This window comes from Coffea arabica, chromosome 11e (assembly GCF_036785885.1).
Source record: "Coffea arabica cultivar ET-39 chromosome 11e, Coffea Arabica ET-39 HiFi, whole genome shotgun sequence".
NCBI classification, from domain to species: domain Eukaryota; kingdom Viridiplantae; phylum Streptophyta; class Magnoliopsida; order Gentianales; family Rubiaceae; genus Coffea; species Coffea arabica.
Window position 1 is genome coordinate 53,632,111 of NC_092331.1, and position 18,225 is coordinate 53,650,335.

Here is an 18,225-nt window from a genome sequence, read left to right on the forward strand (position 1 = left end):
TGTTGAATTCGTCAAGCTTGTCGAATTGGAAATTCAGCTAGGGAGGACCATATTGCTAGTCAAAACTTTTTTTTTTTAATCATTTCAGCCAAAAGAAAGAAGCCAGATTCACAGAGAAACTCGATTTCTTTTCTTTATCTGCTTCCGTCAAATTAAACCAGCTTTTTTTAAATTGATGCAGTATGTCAGTGTCCATATACTACGAAACACTCTAGTAGGTTAATACGCCACCAATTTATCAAGTCCGACCATGGCTAATTCGACAAGGTACCTCAACTCCTCCGAAGCTCCCACGTTGAAAAAGAATCTAGACTTGTTGCTTTATTGTTGGAAATTATACTCAAAAATTATTATACTACCAGAACAAGAAGAGAAGAAACCACCGATCCAACGAAATTTGAATTGATTTAGGATATATTACATCCTGTTGGATATTATGCACTTTGGTTCCTTTGCCTAATTGGAAATTACCTGGCCGATTTTTTTTTTTTTGTTTGCAATGATATCTATCTAACCTATTCCCACTCCTACTACTTTACAGGAGAGTTTAAATAAGCTTGTAAATGAGTTTGGAGTGAACCATAAAACTTTTATCCAATAACTGAAAAGAGCCCCTTTAAAACTTTCTCACGCACGGGAGTTCAAATCCCGCCTAGTGCATTACACAAAAAACACGGTGCTTCTTGTTTTTGAAAAGTTGAAAAAGTTCAGAGAGTGCATAGTAGCGTGGCCAACTAGAAGCATCCGTAGTCTCATCTCATTAATGTCCAATGTCCAATTAGAAAAATCCGTAGTCTCATTAATGGCCTTTGCCCTTTATTTATTTATTTATTTTTCATTTAATATGTCGTAGCCTCATTAATGTACTTTCTCTTGAGTAGGCCAAGGAACAGCACCTGCATAACTACATTTTGAAATACGGGAAGCTGGCCGTTTTTGGTATATAGGTCCATTCAAATTCTGGATTCAGGATTTGACCCATGTAGATTTGTTGTGGTTTTTTTTTTTTAAAAAAAAAAAGGATTCGTAGTGGTAGTAAATTTCACCTGAACTAGTACTTGTATATACTAGGAGAGGAACACCGCACCATGTGCGGTGTGATGTTACAAGTTTAATATGCCCAGTGGAAAGTTAAAAGGCTAATATAACCAGAGCCCTCAGTGGATGTATTTTTCCAACTAAAAATTATTTTTTTATCATTTTCTGTATGTTGTAGATAATGAAGTATTTTGTCAACATTTCAATTAAGAAAAGAAATAATACTAATAAAGTTGAAGAGCATAATAACACATAATTGAGGTAAGCTCCCCAACTGTACAATGCATCTCATTACTTGTGAAAAGTTACAATTTAAGATATAAGATACATTCATCTAGAAGTATTGACAGCTATATCTAGAAATGCCTCTCGTCTTTTCTTATCTAGTCTCTAGTGCCGCGTTCAATCAGCCAATTCTAGTGGAACTATGTATTAGTAGTGAAAATTTCAAAAAAAATCTTCACAAAGTTTGATATCTATACTATAGCAAGTGGTTGTTGACGTAAATAATGACTTTTGCTAAAGATATTGGAAAGGAGAAAACAAAGTATCAAGCATTCATGACAAAAAACCATGAGCTTCCAAGTTCCAGCTATCTAAATATCAAGAAGGAATTATATTAGAATTTAATAACATTTTGTGTAAATAGTAGAATGACAATCTTGTTAAATCACAGGTAACGCACCCATAATTTTTGCCACACTTCATTGCAAAATTTTAAGGAAATACTAAAGCATGAAATATAAAACAAAGTCTTCAAGAACACATTCCGTACTCCTAAGTTTGAGCGCCACCATTATATTTGAATAATATCTCTTGCCATTCAACTTTTTCTCAAACATTAATGTTGGATATATAAATAAAGAATAGAAAGCCGACAAATAGCAGATGCATTTTGAGCCACCATCTTATTTTGATAAATACCTCCTGCCAGCCAATTTTTCTCAAACATGAATGCTAGGTAAATAAATAAAGAACAGAAAATAAAAAAACAACATGCATTTTGGCTTATAAATCATGTAGTTATATTTCATTCATGCCACATTTTTGCCAAGACAACATGAATGAACATAGGACATCAATTTAAACTAAAAGAAAATTTTCTCTTCTTTCTTAAAAAGCTCAATGACAGAACAAAAAGCTCCAAAAAATCAAGCAAAAGCTACAGAGAAATTTCAATATATTAGTTTGGTTTTTGTTAGAGTTTATTTTTTAAATCCTGAAATGCAATTTATTCTCTATGTAATTCTTAGATTTTAATTTTCTTTTTTACATAAAGGTGTTAGAAAATTCTAGTTGCCTAATTGAGAAAAGGTAGAGAAGCTAAGGAGTAATCACCACCTATTGATCATTCCCCAGTATACACAATTTGGCTAGAAATTTAGGGCAGCAATATTTAAACTGACAACTGGGCTGGAGCACATGAACATTCTTTTTCTATATACAAAGATCTTATCTTAGAGGTTCTTTTAGCCATTTCAGTTACATCATTTCAACTACTCAAACACGAAAGCATTAGAAGGTACAGGACAATGAGTAACAAAAGCTACAATCAGTCAATGTACATCATTTTCTTAGAAATTACTACGTATAAAGAGTAATTCAAAAATGACACCATCAAAGCAGAGAAAAAAATTTATAATGATTTCATCAGTAATCATAACTTTCAATGAAATAGGGTGAAAACAATTGCTATTAAACCTTGACTAAAGATCTTACTGGAATGGAGCAGCCAAAGAAGACTTGCAACCTCTTATTGATGAATTTACTAAAATAGGTAAAAACTAAAGGAACTGACTCTAAATCTAAAGGAAATGCAGTACCTTCACAAAATTTCATCCTCTACTTTTTTCAAGAATAGTAAATAGGGTAAAGTGACCAGAAAATTATAGTAAAATGCTAAGAAAAAAATGAAGAGAACACTAAAACATCAAAACATACCTTTAAGGCTAAATGAAAAAAATTAGTCTCCTTTTTGCTTTGTTCCTTTATCTAACAAAAATTTACAATAAATAAATATCAGATAAATCCAATTTATTAGGAAAAATGAAATTATATTAACTTTTCTCTATAGGAAAAAAACAGAGAGCCCATACAATGCTCACCTTGACAAAAGAATTCGCAGATCTTAACATCTCAAGCTACAACAAACATTTGAAACTTTTGAGAAAGTATAGATAATTAATATGTTAGACCATCACATCTATCATAGGATATGTGAGACCACAATAAGGAACAAGAAAATGACAATAAAGCATAAGGGTTAGCATGAAGTGAAGAAATTGTGTTTCCCAATTAATAACCAGACATTAAGCACTAAACGTCTAAAATGCATTTCCAAAATTTCATAACCAGTTCATACCGACGCAATACTTTTTCAATTTGAATATATTCCTTTGTAATAAAATCCAAAAGCATAACATATAAAGGACACAAAGGAAGGGGGAAAGGTGATTTGTTGCTTTTAGCCAAGGAAAGATCAACAAAAAATTGTCAGAAAAAAAAGTCAAAGGCAAACCTGAAGTGAACATTTTGCCAAAAACTGAACTATTCTTTCCTTCTTCTCGTGCTCCATTAGTCTTCAAGATATGCAAATCATGTCAATCTAGGTGATAAGAAAACAAAACAAAATATTAACAGATCATGATTTTGTTTAGCGAGTTAAGTAGACTTGCCTGTTTTTTTTTTTTGGAACACCCTTTTATTTCCTCTTCTCAGAGGCCGAGGGAGATTTTTTGTGGTTCCCAAAAGAAAAAAAGAATTATACAGAAAAGTTATGGCAAGCAAAAAAGGGAGAAATTATACATAGAAAAGGGAAAATGAAGGTGAGAAAATAAAACCTGTGAGTAGCCAGATGAAAAAATAGTGAGCGATCTACAAGATCACACAAAAAATTGTGGTCCAAAAGAAGTAAGAAATTAGGCATAAAAATAGCAAATTAACTATATAAAAGAACCTGGTATCAGATTTTCAGCTTCCAATAGTGGGGAAAAAATTAGATAGAAGAGGAGGAGATAAAAGGAGAGTTGAATTTAAGGAAGACTTCTTCATAAAATGAGTCTTCAGAGGTTTTGGTATGGAGAAGAAAGATGATTTTGGATGGACAAAAGAGAAGTGAGGAGAGATGATCGAGAAAAACGAGTCATGGATAGGTGATTTGCAGCGGAGACACTACAACAAAAATGGTCTTTTCTGACATGTCTATAAGGACACTTGCTGGTTTGTGCCATTATAACACTTCTATCATGACACTAGTTATCAACTCAATAATATATACTCTAATTTTTTTTAATTTTATTTGACATAAAAATAATAATGTACCTTTAGACTCCCTATTATGACACTTGCGGAAATGTGAGATACACCCAAAAAAAATTGAAACACAAAACGACGTCGTTTGATTTTGGTGGAAGATCCCTTTGCCAAAACACTTAGTGAAATCTCAAAATTTCATTTTGCCTCCCAGTGAAATTTTGCTTCTTCTCTATCTCTCGCAGAAACTCTCTCTTTCGGCAAACTATCTCTCAAAACTCTTGGCCAAAATTTTGCTTTCCCGTAGAGTTTTTTTTGTTGAATCTCTCCGCAATCAAACTACCCTTGCTTTCCCATTGAAGGGATGTAATTGCATGATAAATTTTTGCCCTAAATTGATTTCTCTCGGTTGCCTAAATTTTTGCCCTCCGCCTCTCTCGGCCACTCTCCTCTCCTCTGCTCCCTACCTCCGCCATCCCATTGCCCCTACTCCTTCCCTCTCATCATCAGGTTTAGGTTCGTCAAAACCAGAAAATGGAACAACATGACATCGAAAAGTACGAGTTCGGATTCTCCAAAAATTATTTCTTAGCAAACGAATTAGGCAATTCCGGTAAGAAATCCAGCCGCATGCTCGCAGATATCGATGTCGTCGATGAACAGGTTATACTCTGCAATTTTCTATATGTAAATTTGGTTGGTGGTTTCCTGCAAAAAGAGTTACCTTTTTGGGCCTTTTTCCTTACTGAATAATGCAGGAGCTAAGGGAAGCCCTCGCCCATCTCCCCAACATTTCTAATTTCCAAACTGGTGTCTGACGAAAATTAGGGCTCTGAGTCTGAGAGAGACCTTAGATTTGGGGCAGTATTCGCAGCATCTGCAGTTATTCTTTCTTCGATTTCAGCGATCAGCAGCAAATGTCGCCTCCTCCTGGACCCTACTCCGGTACCAGCACTCTCGCCTTGGTTAACCATCCACCTCCGCCAGCTTTAATTTCTCACAATTTCATTGATGTCTGATCTAATTTGGATTTTTTTTTCGTTTTCGTATAACTGGTGGCAGGTGGCTCGTGCTTCAGCCTTCACGTTTGGAGTCGTCTATGGAAATTTGAAGCTTAAGTATCTTAAGGTATTATTCTCTATTATTTTTCTATTTTTCTCTAATTTTTCTCTAATTTTCTTTTGTTTACTTTTGTCTGATTTTGAGTTCTTTTTGGGTAATATTTTTTGTCATTTGGTGATTTGGGTTTACATAGTCAGAAATGAACATGTAAGGATATCTGTTCACTTTTCTGTTCTGCACTTTTGTTCACTTGAAAACTACTTTTCTGTTCTGCTGTAAGAATATCTGTTCCATAGCACCATATGTCAGAGAGAGCTGTAATGCTATTGAGATTTGTACAAATTCATTAAACATAGGATAAATACTTGATAATGCAAATGTTTGTACTTGTCATGAGTTCAATTTGTGTGACAAAATAATGTATTTTCATTTATTTTATTTGAGTATTTTGTTGGCTTTGGGCTTTCATGACACCGTGACTCTCAGGCCAGAATATTGCAAAACCCATTCTGGCTACGTATCCTTCTCAAATGTCTCAAATGGCCCTGCTTCTGATCATTCCGTTGTGAAGATATGAAGTAGGAGTCATGTGTTTGTGCATGACTATCAGAGGCCTACTTACAAATCCTGGGGTGACGTGACTCAATACTATAAGAGAAGAAAGGAAGCTTATCGTGCTGAACGGACTTCTAGTTTGCCTAGTTTGACAGATGGAAGTGATCACAAATTTAGACAACAAAGCACTGATAATGACTTATCTTGTCCATCTACTAGTAATTCACCTCTCTCGTTCAGAAATGTTCATGATTCAGCTTGTTCTTCAGGAAACCTTAGCCTACCGAATATCGTAAGTGTGAATACAATTGCACCAGATCGTGAGATGAAGGACAACTTTTCAAGTAGCAGACAGTCTTATACATCAAATAGCCAACAAGCAGATATACACTGGAAAATCTCTCCGAGGACAATGCAGTTACCTCCAAAGTCTTCCCAACCTAAAATTTCCCTGCCAAAATTATTCGAAGAACAGAAAGAAAAGTATCCCTCAATTGATAAAGGCAGTGCTCATAATGTAACAAAAAGGGAGGCTGCTGCTGAAAAGTCTGTTGGTGTTGACAAAATAAATGGAACCCCCACAGGAAAAGGATCTGTGGAACCAGAAGCTATTATCCAGTCAAATCTTCGTGAGAGGCTTGGTTGCATTTATGACAAGGTTCTTGTGGTTGATACTGTCTCTGCTGCAAAGGAAGTAGTTGGTATGCTCACAAATCAATACAGGCATATGGTCCATGCATGTGACACGGAAGTATGTTTTTCATTTGACTTGCTTTTAGACTATTTTACATTTGCAATTTTGCATACAACCAGTTGAATTCTGTACTTTAATTATCTTATTCGCTTAATATTCATGTTCTCTCCAGTAGCATTCAATTTTTTTTTGGGAGCTCATTTTACTGGTTTCTGCTAATGTCTAGGTATCAAAGATTGATGTTAAGTAGGAAACACCAGTTGATCATGGAGAAATTGTATGCTGCAGTATTTATTGTGGATCGGAAGCGAATTTTGGAAATGGCAAGTCTTGTATCTGGGTAGATCTTCTTGATGAGGACGGGAGGAATCTTTTGGCTGAATTTGCTCCTTTTTTTGAAGACCCGTCAATTAAAAAGGTAAAGATTTTTTGTATGTAATTCTGTGTGGGGCTCTTTGTTGCTCATCAGTTCTTCGAATGATTATATGCCATGTGGGGAACTGCACTGGCTTGTTTTTCTGTAGGTGTGGCACAACTATAGCTTTGATAACCATGTTATAGCGAATTATGGACTTAAACTTGCTGGCTTCCATGCTGATACAATGCACATGGCCCGATTGTGGAATTCATCAAGAAGATTAGAAGGTGGGTATTCTCTGGAAGTCCTTACCGTGATTATTCTGTCATGTCCGATGCTAGGTTATGCCTTGGTGAAGAGTTGATTGGTAAGGTGTCAATGCAAAACCATCTTTGGGAAGAAAAAAATATCTGTTCACTTGAAGCTCCTGAATCTGTGCAGAGCAATGGGTGGTGTAGAAAGGTTGAAATTGAATGGGGAAACCATGCCCTATCCAACAGAGTTCAGGAAGCTGTCCAGGCAATGTTAAACTTTGTCAAAAGAGAGAGCCCCAAGGGATGGGATGACCCATGGAGTTAAATATCAACTTTGTTTTCCTTTTTTTTTGAATTGTTATGTCATTGAATTCAGGCAATGGTGGTCTTCCTTTTAGTTGTTTGATTTTTTTATAGGTACGGAATGGCATCTATAGCGAAGTTATTAGATTAGTATAGTTTCTTTTCTTCTGAAAGAACTTAGAGTTTCAATGGAAAGTTCAAAGACTTGTATATTTGACATAATTGTGGCATGAATGAACTGAAGGATTATTTGTTGTTCTACATTGGATCTCGGTGTTATTATATGGTGTGATTAATTTCTCTTTACCTATGTATTCCTAGCAATTAAAAGTGTTAGCATAGCGTAGCTTCTAAAGCAATATTCTAATGTGGTAGAATAACTATCTTGACACTTTCAATTATCAAGAAAAATATTTTTGTTGGTAGATGAGATGCTATAACAACATAGTTTTCCTGACATATTTTAATGCTACGAGGCTATCCCCATATTGGAAGGGACAACACTCGTCCCAGGTGTGAGGAAAGGTAACATGTCAGGTTAGATTATCTATACTGACACCTTTAAATGCCGCTAAAGGGTATTTTTGTTGTAGTGAGAGTGGTTACCTCGAGCCACGCCCACACGCCTTATCGTTTCTTTGGCGCAAAAGAGGAGGAAAGTACTTTTACTAATTGCATTGCCTAAGGTAATTTTTTTCGTCAAACAAAAAAAATGGTAACTAAGTGTGATTTGTTGGGTAACCAAAAAAACGACATTATAAATTGCATCTAAATGTGATTTCTTGCATCATTAATTAGTTATCACATGACGAGGAAATGATAGGCTGCAATTTATTCATTTATTTTATTATTAATTCCTCCTATTACCTGACTTGATGTGGATTAATTGCAGGATTCTACTCATTTTTAGTATTTTGCATTTATTTCAGGGAGTAGAACGAAAATACGATAACAAGTGCCAAGTTTGACAGAAAAGATGTCCAAGCCACAGAGCTTATTCCAGGGATATTTTTGGCAAAGAGGAGATGATGCCCATTTTGGTAATTTCCGCAAGAAACGACGGACGGAGGGCTTCTCCCTCCTGGTGAGCCGCCGCAATAAGAAGGGAGAAAAAGGGATCACAAAGGGAGCTGGCTTTTGCTGGGGTCTTGATCTGTAGCTTAGCCGTTTTTGTTGACTTCTCTTTTGGATTGATTTTCTTTGGGGAAGAAACTTACGAATGTCTTGTAGCTTAGCCATCCTTGGCTTTGACTTTTTCTTCTTCTTTAGTTACTCTTAGTAGTTCTCTTCTTTTCCTTCGTGCGTGGAACGGAATGGAAGCCATGAATGGCCTTCTGTAGCTTTTCTATTTATTCAGTATTCGGACGAATTGGATTGTCAAAATTTAGACGGACGATGACCGCGATTTTCTTTGCAATTTTGTCTGAGGTTTACGCATCAAATATGAGCTAAATTCCTCCTTTCTAGCCAAGGAGCAACGAAGGCTCTGGTTCGCCTAAAAAATTTGTGAGATCGATTTAATTTAATCTTTTCCTTTTATCTATTGGTATTCGCATCTTCCCTGATTTCTATGCTTATGATTATTTAATTAATTGGTTGTCTTGGATCCGGATAATTAATTGATTGGGTAGTCTATTGTCAATTGGGGTATTAAATCTGTAATTGTCTAATTACCTCAAAATAGTGACAACTGGCACGATTAGATTCGTGTCAGGGGGGTACGCGGGCTAATCTAAAATAACCCTGGTAGTGCGTTATTTGGTTAGAATAGGGCTCCTCTAATACGTAAGGCAGTTGGGGAATTAAATTCTACGGGCGTACCTAGGATTATTTCTCAATTAGAGCAGTGATTAACGGGCGTACCTTGATCACCGACACAGTAAGGAGGGGTTGACTGCCATCGCTTGTTTGGTAGTTATAACCTATTTATTGGTAAATAATTGGGATTGCCTTTGCATCAGTGATCAATTAGGTGAACCATTGCTGAAGTTACTTCTTGGCTAGATCTTTAATTAACATTATCTTGGTTTTAGTGAAGTGCCATTTGACTTTTACTTGCCTACTTTATTTTATTTTTGAATGTTTCCTTGTTTTAATTGATTTAGCCCTTTAATTATTGTTATCCTGAGTTCAGTAAATTGTGGTTTAGTTTCTAGTTAGTTGTTTATTTTTATTTTCTCATTTGAATTTATTTAATCATCGTCGTTCCTACAAAATCACCCCCTGTGTTACTTTGGATTTCTTAAGAAACAAATATACCCAGTCTCTGTGGATACGACCCTACTTGCCCTGTCTACAAATTCCTAATCATTTGTGAAAAGGAATAGCTATTCCATTCGGGTATATCGGATCAAGCAAACTCTTCGGGAACAGGGTGAATCAAGTAACCCATTGCACACCTAGAGTCCCTGCTCCAGTACTTGGAATTGGATTTTGGTCATTTTAACTGGCAAATAGGTTTAACTTTATTATTGCACAGGTTCGGCCCCTGTCAATTTTTGGCGCCGTTGCCGGGGACTGGCGTTCTTATTAGTTTCTTTTTAAATTCAATTTCTGTCCTAATTTTCTGGTTTTCTTCTAGTGTATGCCTCGATCTTCTCGCACAGGTGATTTGATTTTTGACCCTGAGGTAGAGAAGACCGCACGTAGAACGAGGAAGGAAACCAGACAGCTCAGAGAAGAGCACTCCGGTGCTACATCTCAAAGATCCGAGTCAGAAGTTGAACCAGCAGATTCGTTTGGTAACACTTGGAGTGACTCTGACCAGGAGGAGGGCACCATGGCTAATGCACAAACATTAAGGGAGTTGGCTGCTCCTGATTTAACTCAGCAGCCTTTATGCATTACTTTCCCCGCTTTAAATGACAACATTCCATTTGAGCTAAAATCTGGTCTGATTCAGCTTTTACCCTCTTTTCATGGTTTACCAGGTGAAGAGCCGTATAAGCATCTGCAGGAGTTTGATGTCGTGTGCAATAGTATGAAACCCCCGGGAATTACAGAAGAGCAGATAAAAATGAGGGCATTCCCTTTCTCCTTGAAAGATTCTGCGAAGGACTGGCTGTACTACCTGTCACCAGGTAGCATCACCACGTGGGGCCAATTGAAGAAAAAATTTCTGGATAAATATTTCCCTGCGTCCAGGGCTGCGAGTCTAAGGAAAGAAATTTGTGGGATCAAGCAGCATCCCGGGGAGTCACTTTACGAGTATTGGGAACGGTATAAGAGCTTGTTGCGCAGGTGCCCCCATCACCAAATAAGTGAGCAGTTGATCATACAATATTTCTATGAGGGGCTCATTTTTAGAGACAGGAGCATCATTGATGCTGCAAGTGGAGGGGCACTGGTGAACAAAACCCCTCAGGAAGCATGGGAGCTAATAGAGGGGATGGCAGAGAATTCACAGCAATTCAGTACAAGAGAGGATGTCCCAATATGTAGGGTGAATGAGATAGAGACACCCTCTGTGCAGCAGCAGCTAAATGAGTTGACTGCGTTTGTTAGGCAACAGGCTGTGAGAAATGCATCACAAGCCAGGGTATGCGGGATTTGCACTGGCATAGGTCACTCTGCAGACATGTGCCCAATGATTCAGGAAGAAACTGCGGAACAGGTGAACATGGCTGACCATGCGCCCGCGCCAAGGAAGCAGTACGACCCTTACTCAAGCACCTACAACCCTGCGTGGAGAGATCATCCCAACCTCAGTTATGGAGGGAATAGGCAATCCAACTTCACGCCGAACAGGCAGTCTAACTTTGTGCCGAATAAGCCACCAGGGTACCAGCAGCAATACCAACCCCGACCACCTCCGCCCCCTCAATCTGGTTCATCTATGGAGGAGATGATGAAACAAATGATGACAACCATGGCGCAAAATCAGCAAAGGACGGAGGCAACTATTATGCAAAATCAGCAAAGGACGGAGGCAACCATTATGCAACATCAGCAAAGGACGGACTCCGAAATGCAGGACATAAGGAATCAGATAAGTCAAATGGCCACAACAATCAACCGCTTGGACGCACAAAATCAAGGTAAATTACCATCTCAACCTGAGTTGAACCCGAAGAATGTGAGCGCCATGACCTTGAGGAGTGGCAAGGAAGTTCAAGGGCCTGAGCCTGTGATCCCCAAGTACAAGGATGAGGAGAAAATCGAAAATGAGCTCGAAAGGGAGGACAGCAATGGTGCAGATCCAAAGGTACTTCCTGACCCAATAATTACAGTTAAAACTAACCCGCCTCCTTTTCCTAGCAGGTTGGAAAAATCAAAGAAACAGGATAAGGAGAAGGAGATTTTGGAGGTTTTTCGCAAGGTTGAGATAAATATCCCCCTCTTAGACGCCATCAAACAAGTACCAAAATATGCCAAGTTCCTAAGGGACTTGTGTGTCAACCGAAGGCGATTGAGGGGAGATGAACGGGTCATAGTTGGGGAAAATGTGTCCGCGGTCCTGCAGAGAAAACTCCCACCAAAGTGCGGGGACCCAGGTATGTTTACTATTCCCTGTAAGATAGGTAATACTGTGATCAGAAAGGCCATGTTGGATCTGGGAGCATCAATAAATGTCATGCCTAAATCTATCTATGTTTCTTTGAAACTAGGTCCATTAAAAGAAACTGGAATAATTATTCAATTAGCTGACCGAACTAATGCATATCCTGATGGGTTGATTGAAGATGTGTTGGTAAAGGTTAATGATTTGGTGTTTCCAGCTGATTTTTATGTACTTGATATGGATGATGATCACTCCCCTGATCCCTCACCTTTGTTATTGGGTAGACCTTTTATGAGCACAGCACAGACGAAAATTGATGTTAATAAGGGTACCTTATCCATGGAGTTTGATGGGGAAACTGTGCATTTTAATATTTTTGATACTATGAAGTACCCCTCGAACTCCAACTTTAGCTCAGTTTTCTCTGTGAGTGCTATTGACCCTGTAGTGCAGGAAGTGTTTGAAACTAATGGCAGGGATGAGTTGGAGGTGGCTTTAACCAAGCACCTCGAGTTGGAGACAACTCCTCAGGTGGAGTGGAGTGAGGATCTAAAATGCACAATAGGTGCACTACACTCATTGCAAACCACCACGAAAAGGTATGAAGTCTTACCTATTTTTACTCTCGAGCCTCACCAGAGGGTATTGCCATCTGTGGTGCAGGCACCTGTACTGGAGTTGAAACCTCTACCAGAACACCTGAAATATGCATATCTAGGTGATAATGAGACACTTCCGGTGATTATCTCATCGGCACTGTCAAAAATCCAGGAAGAGAAACTGATCCGGGTCCTTCGGGAGCATAAAGAGGCGATAGGCTGGACAATCGCAGACATTAAGGGGATCAGCCCGGCCATCTGTATGCACCGGATTAGGCTAGAAGACGATGCCAGACCTGTTAGGCAGGCTCAAAGAAGGCTCAATCCCCTCATGATGGAAGTTGTAAAGAAAGAGATTCTAAAATTGCTAGAGGTGGGGATCATCTTTGCAATATCTGATAGCCCTTGGGTGAGTCCGGTCCAGGTAGTCCCAAAGAAAGCAGGAGTGACGGTAGAGGCCAACCAAACGGGTGAGCTCGTGCCAGTGCGCAAACCCACTGGATGGAGGCAATGTATAGACTACCGTAGGCTGAACGCCGTCACCAAAAAAGACCATTTCCCTCTCCCTTTCATTGATCAGATGGTTGAACGTTTAGCTGGTAGAGCTTATTATTACTTTTTGGATGGATTTTCAGGATACTTTCAGATAGCAATTGCCCCCGAGGATCAAGAGAAGACAACCTTCACGTGCCCGTTCGGGACCTTTGCCTACAGACGAATGCCATTTGGGTTGTGCAATGCACCTGCGACTTTCCAAAGATGTATGGTAAGCATCTTTTCTGAGTATGTTGAGAAAATAATAGAAGTTTTCATGGATGATTTCAGTGTGTATGGTGATAGTTTTGATACGTGTCTAGATAACCTGAAATTAATCCTGATAAGGTGTATAGAGACTAATCTTGTGCTTAATTGGGAAAAATGTCATTTTATGGTTGAGCACGGGATAGTCCTGGGTCATATTGTATCGTCTAAGGGCGTAGAAGTTGACAAGGCTAAAATAGACATTATTTCTGCATTACCTTACCCCGCAAGTGTGCGGGAGGTGCGCTCTTTTCTTGGACATGCAGGTTTTTATCGAAGGTTCATCAAGGATTTTTCAAAAATTGGAGCCCCGTTGTTCCAACTCCTACAAAAAGATGTAGCCTTCGAGTTTGATGATAAGTGTGAGAGAGCCTTTAACAAGCTGAAGGAATTGCTGACTTCACCCCCAATCATCCAACCCCCCGATTGGAATCTGCCATTTGAGATCATGTGCGATGCCAGTGATCATGCTGTTGGGGCTGTACTGGGGCAAAGAGTAGGGAAGGCAGCTCACGTCATCTATTATGCATCCCGAGCATTGAATGGAGCCTAGTTGAATTACTCCACCACTGAGAAGGAGCTTCTTGCAGTTATTTTTGCTTTAGAAAAATTCAGGTCATATTTGCTAGGTGCTAAAGTAATTGTATTTTCTGACCACGCAGCATTAAGGTACCTAATGACCAAGAAAGATGCAAAGCCGAGGCTCATCAGGTGGATATTGCTACTACAGGAATTTGACTTGGAGATAAGGGACAAAAAAGGCTCAGAAAATCTAGTAGCGGACCATTTAAGTCGCATACCAATTGGGGAGGATAATGAGCCGTTGAGGGATGCATTCCCTGAAGAGCATTTATTTTCCTTAAATTCTCAATTGCCTTGGTATGCTGATTTGGTCAATTATCTAGTAACGGGTGATTTTCCTGCAGGTTGGCCAAAATCGAAGAAGGATAAATTGAAGAGTGACGCCAAGTATTTCATCTGGGACGACCCGTACCTATGGAAGAGATGTGCCGACCAAATAATGAGGAGATGTGTAAGTGACGTGGAGTTTCAATCAATTTTAGCTTTTTGTCATACTTTTGCCTGTGGAGGTCATTTTGGAACTAAGAGAACTGCTCATAAGGTTTTAGAAAGTGGATTCTATTGGCCTTCATTGTTTAAAGATGCCTATGTGTTTTGTAAGTCATGTGATCGCTGTCAGAGGGTAGGTAATATAGCCCGTAGAGATCAAATGCCCCAAGTCCCGTTGATTTTTGTTGAAATTTTTGATGTCTGGGGTATAGATTTTATGGGGCCTTTTCCTATTTCATTTGGTTTTTTATATATTTTGCTGGCAGTTGATTATGTGTCTAAATGGGTGGAGGCTAAGGCCACTCGAACTAATGACTCGAAAGTAGTTGCAGATTTTATCAGGTCTAATATTTTTGTGCGATTTGGAATGCCTAGAGCTATTGTCAGTGATAGGGGAACGCACTTTTGCAACAAAACCATAGCTGCGTTGTTTCGCAAGTATGGTGTACTCCACAGGGTCTCAACGTCATACCACCCTCAGACCAATGGTCAAGCGGAGGTGTCGAATCGGGAGATTAAGTCCATTTTAGAGAAAATGGTGCGCCCTGATAGGAAAGACTGGAGCCAAAGGTTGGAGGACGCACTCTGGGCCTATCGGACGGCGTACAAGACTCCTATAGGGATGTCACCGTACAGGTTGGTATTTGGGAAGCCGTGTCACCTTCCAGTGGAGTTCGAGCACAAGGCTTTTTGGGCAATAAAGCAATGTAATATGAATCTAGAAGAGGCCGGTGTTCAACGGAAGTTGGATTTGCAAGAATTGGAGGAGATCCGGAACGAAGCATACGAAAATGCCTTGATTTATAAGGAGAAAAGCCGGGCATTTCATGACCAACAAATTTCAAGAAGAACATTTGAAGTTGGTCAGAAGGTCCTCCTATACCAATCAAGGCTCAAGCTATTCCCAGGTAAGCTACGTTCCCGTTGGATTGGACCTTTTATTGTTACTCACGTTTTCCCATATGGGTGCAGTTGAAATCCGAAGTGCTAAGACAGACAACAAATTTGTGGTGAATGGACACCGTCTCAAATATTATTACGAAGGATTTTCAGGAAGAGAGGTGGAGACAATAAGGCTAGACGCACCACCGTGTCCTAATCAGTGACAGTTTACCATGTCTAGCCAAAGACATTAAAGAAAGGCGCTCATTAGGAGGCAACCCAATTGTTCATTTTAGTTGGTTGTTCAATTTCGTGTAGTAGTTTAGAAGTGTTCTCCTGGAATTCGACTGATTTTGGGTTTCAGTTTTCGTTTTTGCTGATTTATAGGTGCCCTTCAGTCATGACGTGCCCGCGTGGTGACGTGCAGGAAGCTCACGATCAGGAAATTCTGAAACTTCTGGGAGCTCTCTTACCCTCATGACGTGCCCGCGTGATGACGTGCAGGAAGCTCACGATCAGGAAATTCTGAAACTTCTGGGAGCTCTCTTGCCCTCATGACGCGCCCGCGTCACATTCGCGGGAAAGGTAAGGATTTGAAAGAGATTTTTTTTTTTATTATTGTTATTGTTATTTTTATTATTATTATTATTATTTGCAAAAAAAAAAAAAAACTTTCTTAACCGTAGCAATTTCTTTTATTTAAAAAAAAAAAAATTCCTTCTTTTCTTTTCTTTCTTTTCTTTCTTTCTTCTTCTTTCTTTCTTCTTTCTCTTTTCTTTCTTCCTTCTTCCCTGCTCCCTCTCTGTCGTCCGAATCACTTCACCCGCCGCCCGCCGCACGCTCCACCAGATCTGCTCAGCCGCGCGCGACCCCATCGCCGCACGCCAGAGCGCGGCTCTCCTTCGCGCACCGCGACCCCAGCGCTCCACTAGAGCGCCGCCATCGTCGCCAGCCGCAGCCCATCTTGCGCGCTCCACCGCCATCTTGCGCGCCGCAGCAGCTGCTGAAGCCCCCACTGTCGCGCGCACCGTCGGCGTCCTGCCTCGCCCCGCCAGCAGCGCCTCTGTTTTCGCTCGCCGCTGCTGATCTACCTCTGCCTCACATCCGCTTCACCCACTTCACCCGCCACCAACGAGCAACCGTTGCTCACTCACGGCCACCGCCGAAACTCCTCACGCGATTCCGGCACACCTGGCACCCACCACTGTCTCATTTCGTCTAGCTACCATCTACGGTGGAGGTAATTCGCCGTTGCCACCCAATTTCTTAATACTTATTGGTACTGCCTGGGTCATTCCATAGTTGATATTGTTGACGAGTAGAGTTTACCTTCTCAATTAGTGATTTTCCGCCAGTGGTACTGGTTGGTCTATTTTTGCTTGGAACTGCTCTTTCTCTTGGGTTGTGTTTAAATTGTGCAATTGATTGGCCAACTGGAGCCATTTGTTGGGACTTTGGGTGGGCTGAATTGTTGCGATTATTTGTTCACTTTGGAGGACATTTTGAACCTCACATTGCTTGTGGACATTGGTTGACTAGTTGTGAACTGCTGGGCATTATTTTGATAAGTCGCTGGGGTTCCTTTTGGGTTTTTAGTGAGTTATTTCTGAAATTTCTTGTTGCTTTAGAGACACTGGCCGCATGCTCTACTTGTTGAGATTGGTAGTATTTGGTTTAATTACTTGTTGAATTGCCGATTTGGAGGAGCCTTACTGTATCGGGCATTGGGCATTGCTTCTTGCTCAAACTCCTCTTTTTGTTCTTGATTGGGTTACTACTGGGCATTCTTGCTTTGTTCTGCTGAGTTTCCTTTGCTAGTTCCATTTGCTGGTTTCTATACCTGTTGGAGCTTCTGTAGCTTTGAGCTAACTGTTGAGAGACATGGTGAGACCAAAATCCTCCTCTAGGTCTAGGGCCTCTCAGTCTCAACCCCCTCCACAAGCCTCTATTCCTGTCAACTCACCTACCAACCTACCCTCCTCTTCTAGTGTTCGAACCCGTTTGGGTAGGGGTAGGGGTGCTCAGGTAGATACCCCTGCTCACTTTGGGGGGCACTTAACATTTACCAGACCCGCCGATCGGCAGAGATACGCTAAGGTCTGTGAGAGGCGTATTATACCCTGCAAGTCTTGTCACAAAATCACTATGACTGCCCTGCGTATACGTGAGGAGGTCAATCAGATGTTTACCGCCATTGGGTGGTGCCCGTATCTTGATATCTCCTGCCCTGCTTTTGTTGAGCTGATTCGGGAGTTTTACTCCACCTTTGAGTTCGAGTTGCCTACGAGATACACCGTTGAAACACCAAATGTCATTCATTTCCGTCTAATGGGTAGGGAGTTCACCTTTTCCATTACCCAGTTCAATCTGGCATTTGGATTTATCACGAGAGAGTATGCTGAAACTAGGGAGTATGCGGAGAGTGCCTGTGATTACATAGAGCCATTTCTCTCCCAATACCATGATGTGTGGGAGGAAATGTCAGTCGATCGACACCGCTACGACCCTTCTAGGTCTAGGAGCTCCTTTCTTAAGGATTCTAGTGCCCGCTATGTTCAGCGATTCTTAGCCTACAGCTACTCAGGGCGCAAGGACAGCTCCGGTATACTCTCTCGACCTGAGTTTTTCTTCCTCTGGAGTATGAAGAACAATATCAAGGTCAACTTGGGGTGTTGGTTGGCTACACAGTTCAAGACTGTTTTGACCAAGAAGAACAAACCTCTGATTCTTGGGTCCTACATTACCCACTTGGCGACGCAGTTGGGGGTTCTTAGTCTGGAGGACCACGACTTACATTTGGCTTTCGAGATGGAGCTCCTGGACGTGAACTGCTTAGAGAAAATGGGGGTCGTCGA

General features: G+C 40.3%; 1 protein-coding gene across 6 annotated transcripts; it reads left to right on the forward strand.

Moving 5' to 3' along the window:
• Positions 1-4,503: 4,503 nt before the first annotated feature.
• LOC113719635 (DNA polymerase I A, chloroplastic/mitochondrial-like) lies at positions 4,504-7,428 on the forward strand. Of its 6 annotated transcripts, none has more exons than XR_011825617.1 (6): positions 4,504-4,953; positions 5,049-5,235; positions 5,353-5,418; positions 5,839-6,647; positions 6,828-7,019; positions 7,126-7,428. XR_011825617.1 is itself a non-coding variant. In XM_027244886.2 (6 exons), exons 4-5 carry the CDS (start codon positions 6,233-6,235, stop codon positions 6,849-6,851), a joined length of 450 nt encoding a protein of 149 aa, XP_027100687.2. In that variant the 5' UTR covers positions 4,504-4,953; positions 5,049-5,255; positions 5,353-5,418; positions 5,839-6,232; the 3' UTR covers positions 6,852-7,019; positions 7,126-7,428. The 6 variants fall into 6 exon arrangements, 5 of the variants coding, with proteins under 5 accessions (XP_027100687.2, XP_071929103.1, XP_027100686.1 ...); XM_027244886.2 differs by having other exon boundaries at positions 5,049-5,255; positions 5,839-6,658; XM_072073002.1 differs by having other exon boundaries at positions 5,049-5,255; positions 6,177-6,658.
• Positions 7,429-18,225: the final 10,797 nt, after the last annotated feature.

Coding starts and splice junctions, on each gene's coding strand:
- LOC113719635 (XM_027244886.2), top strand. CDS start 6,233: ATGAAGGACAACTTTTCAAGTAGCAGACAGTCTTATACATCAAATAGC. Junction 6,659..6,827: donor TCCATGCATGTGACACGGAA/GTATGTTTTTCA, acceptor GCTAATGTCTAG/GTATCAAAGATTGATGTTAA.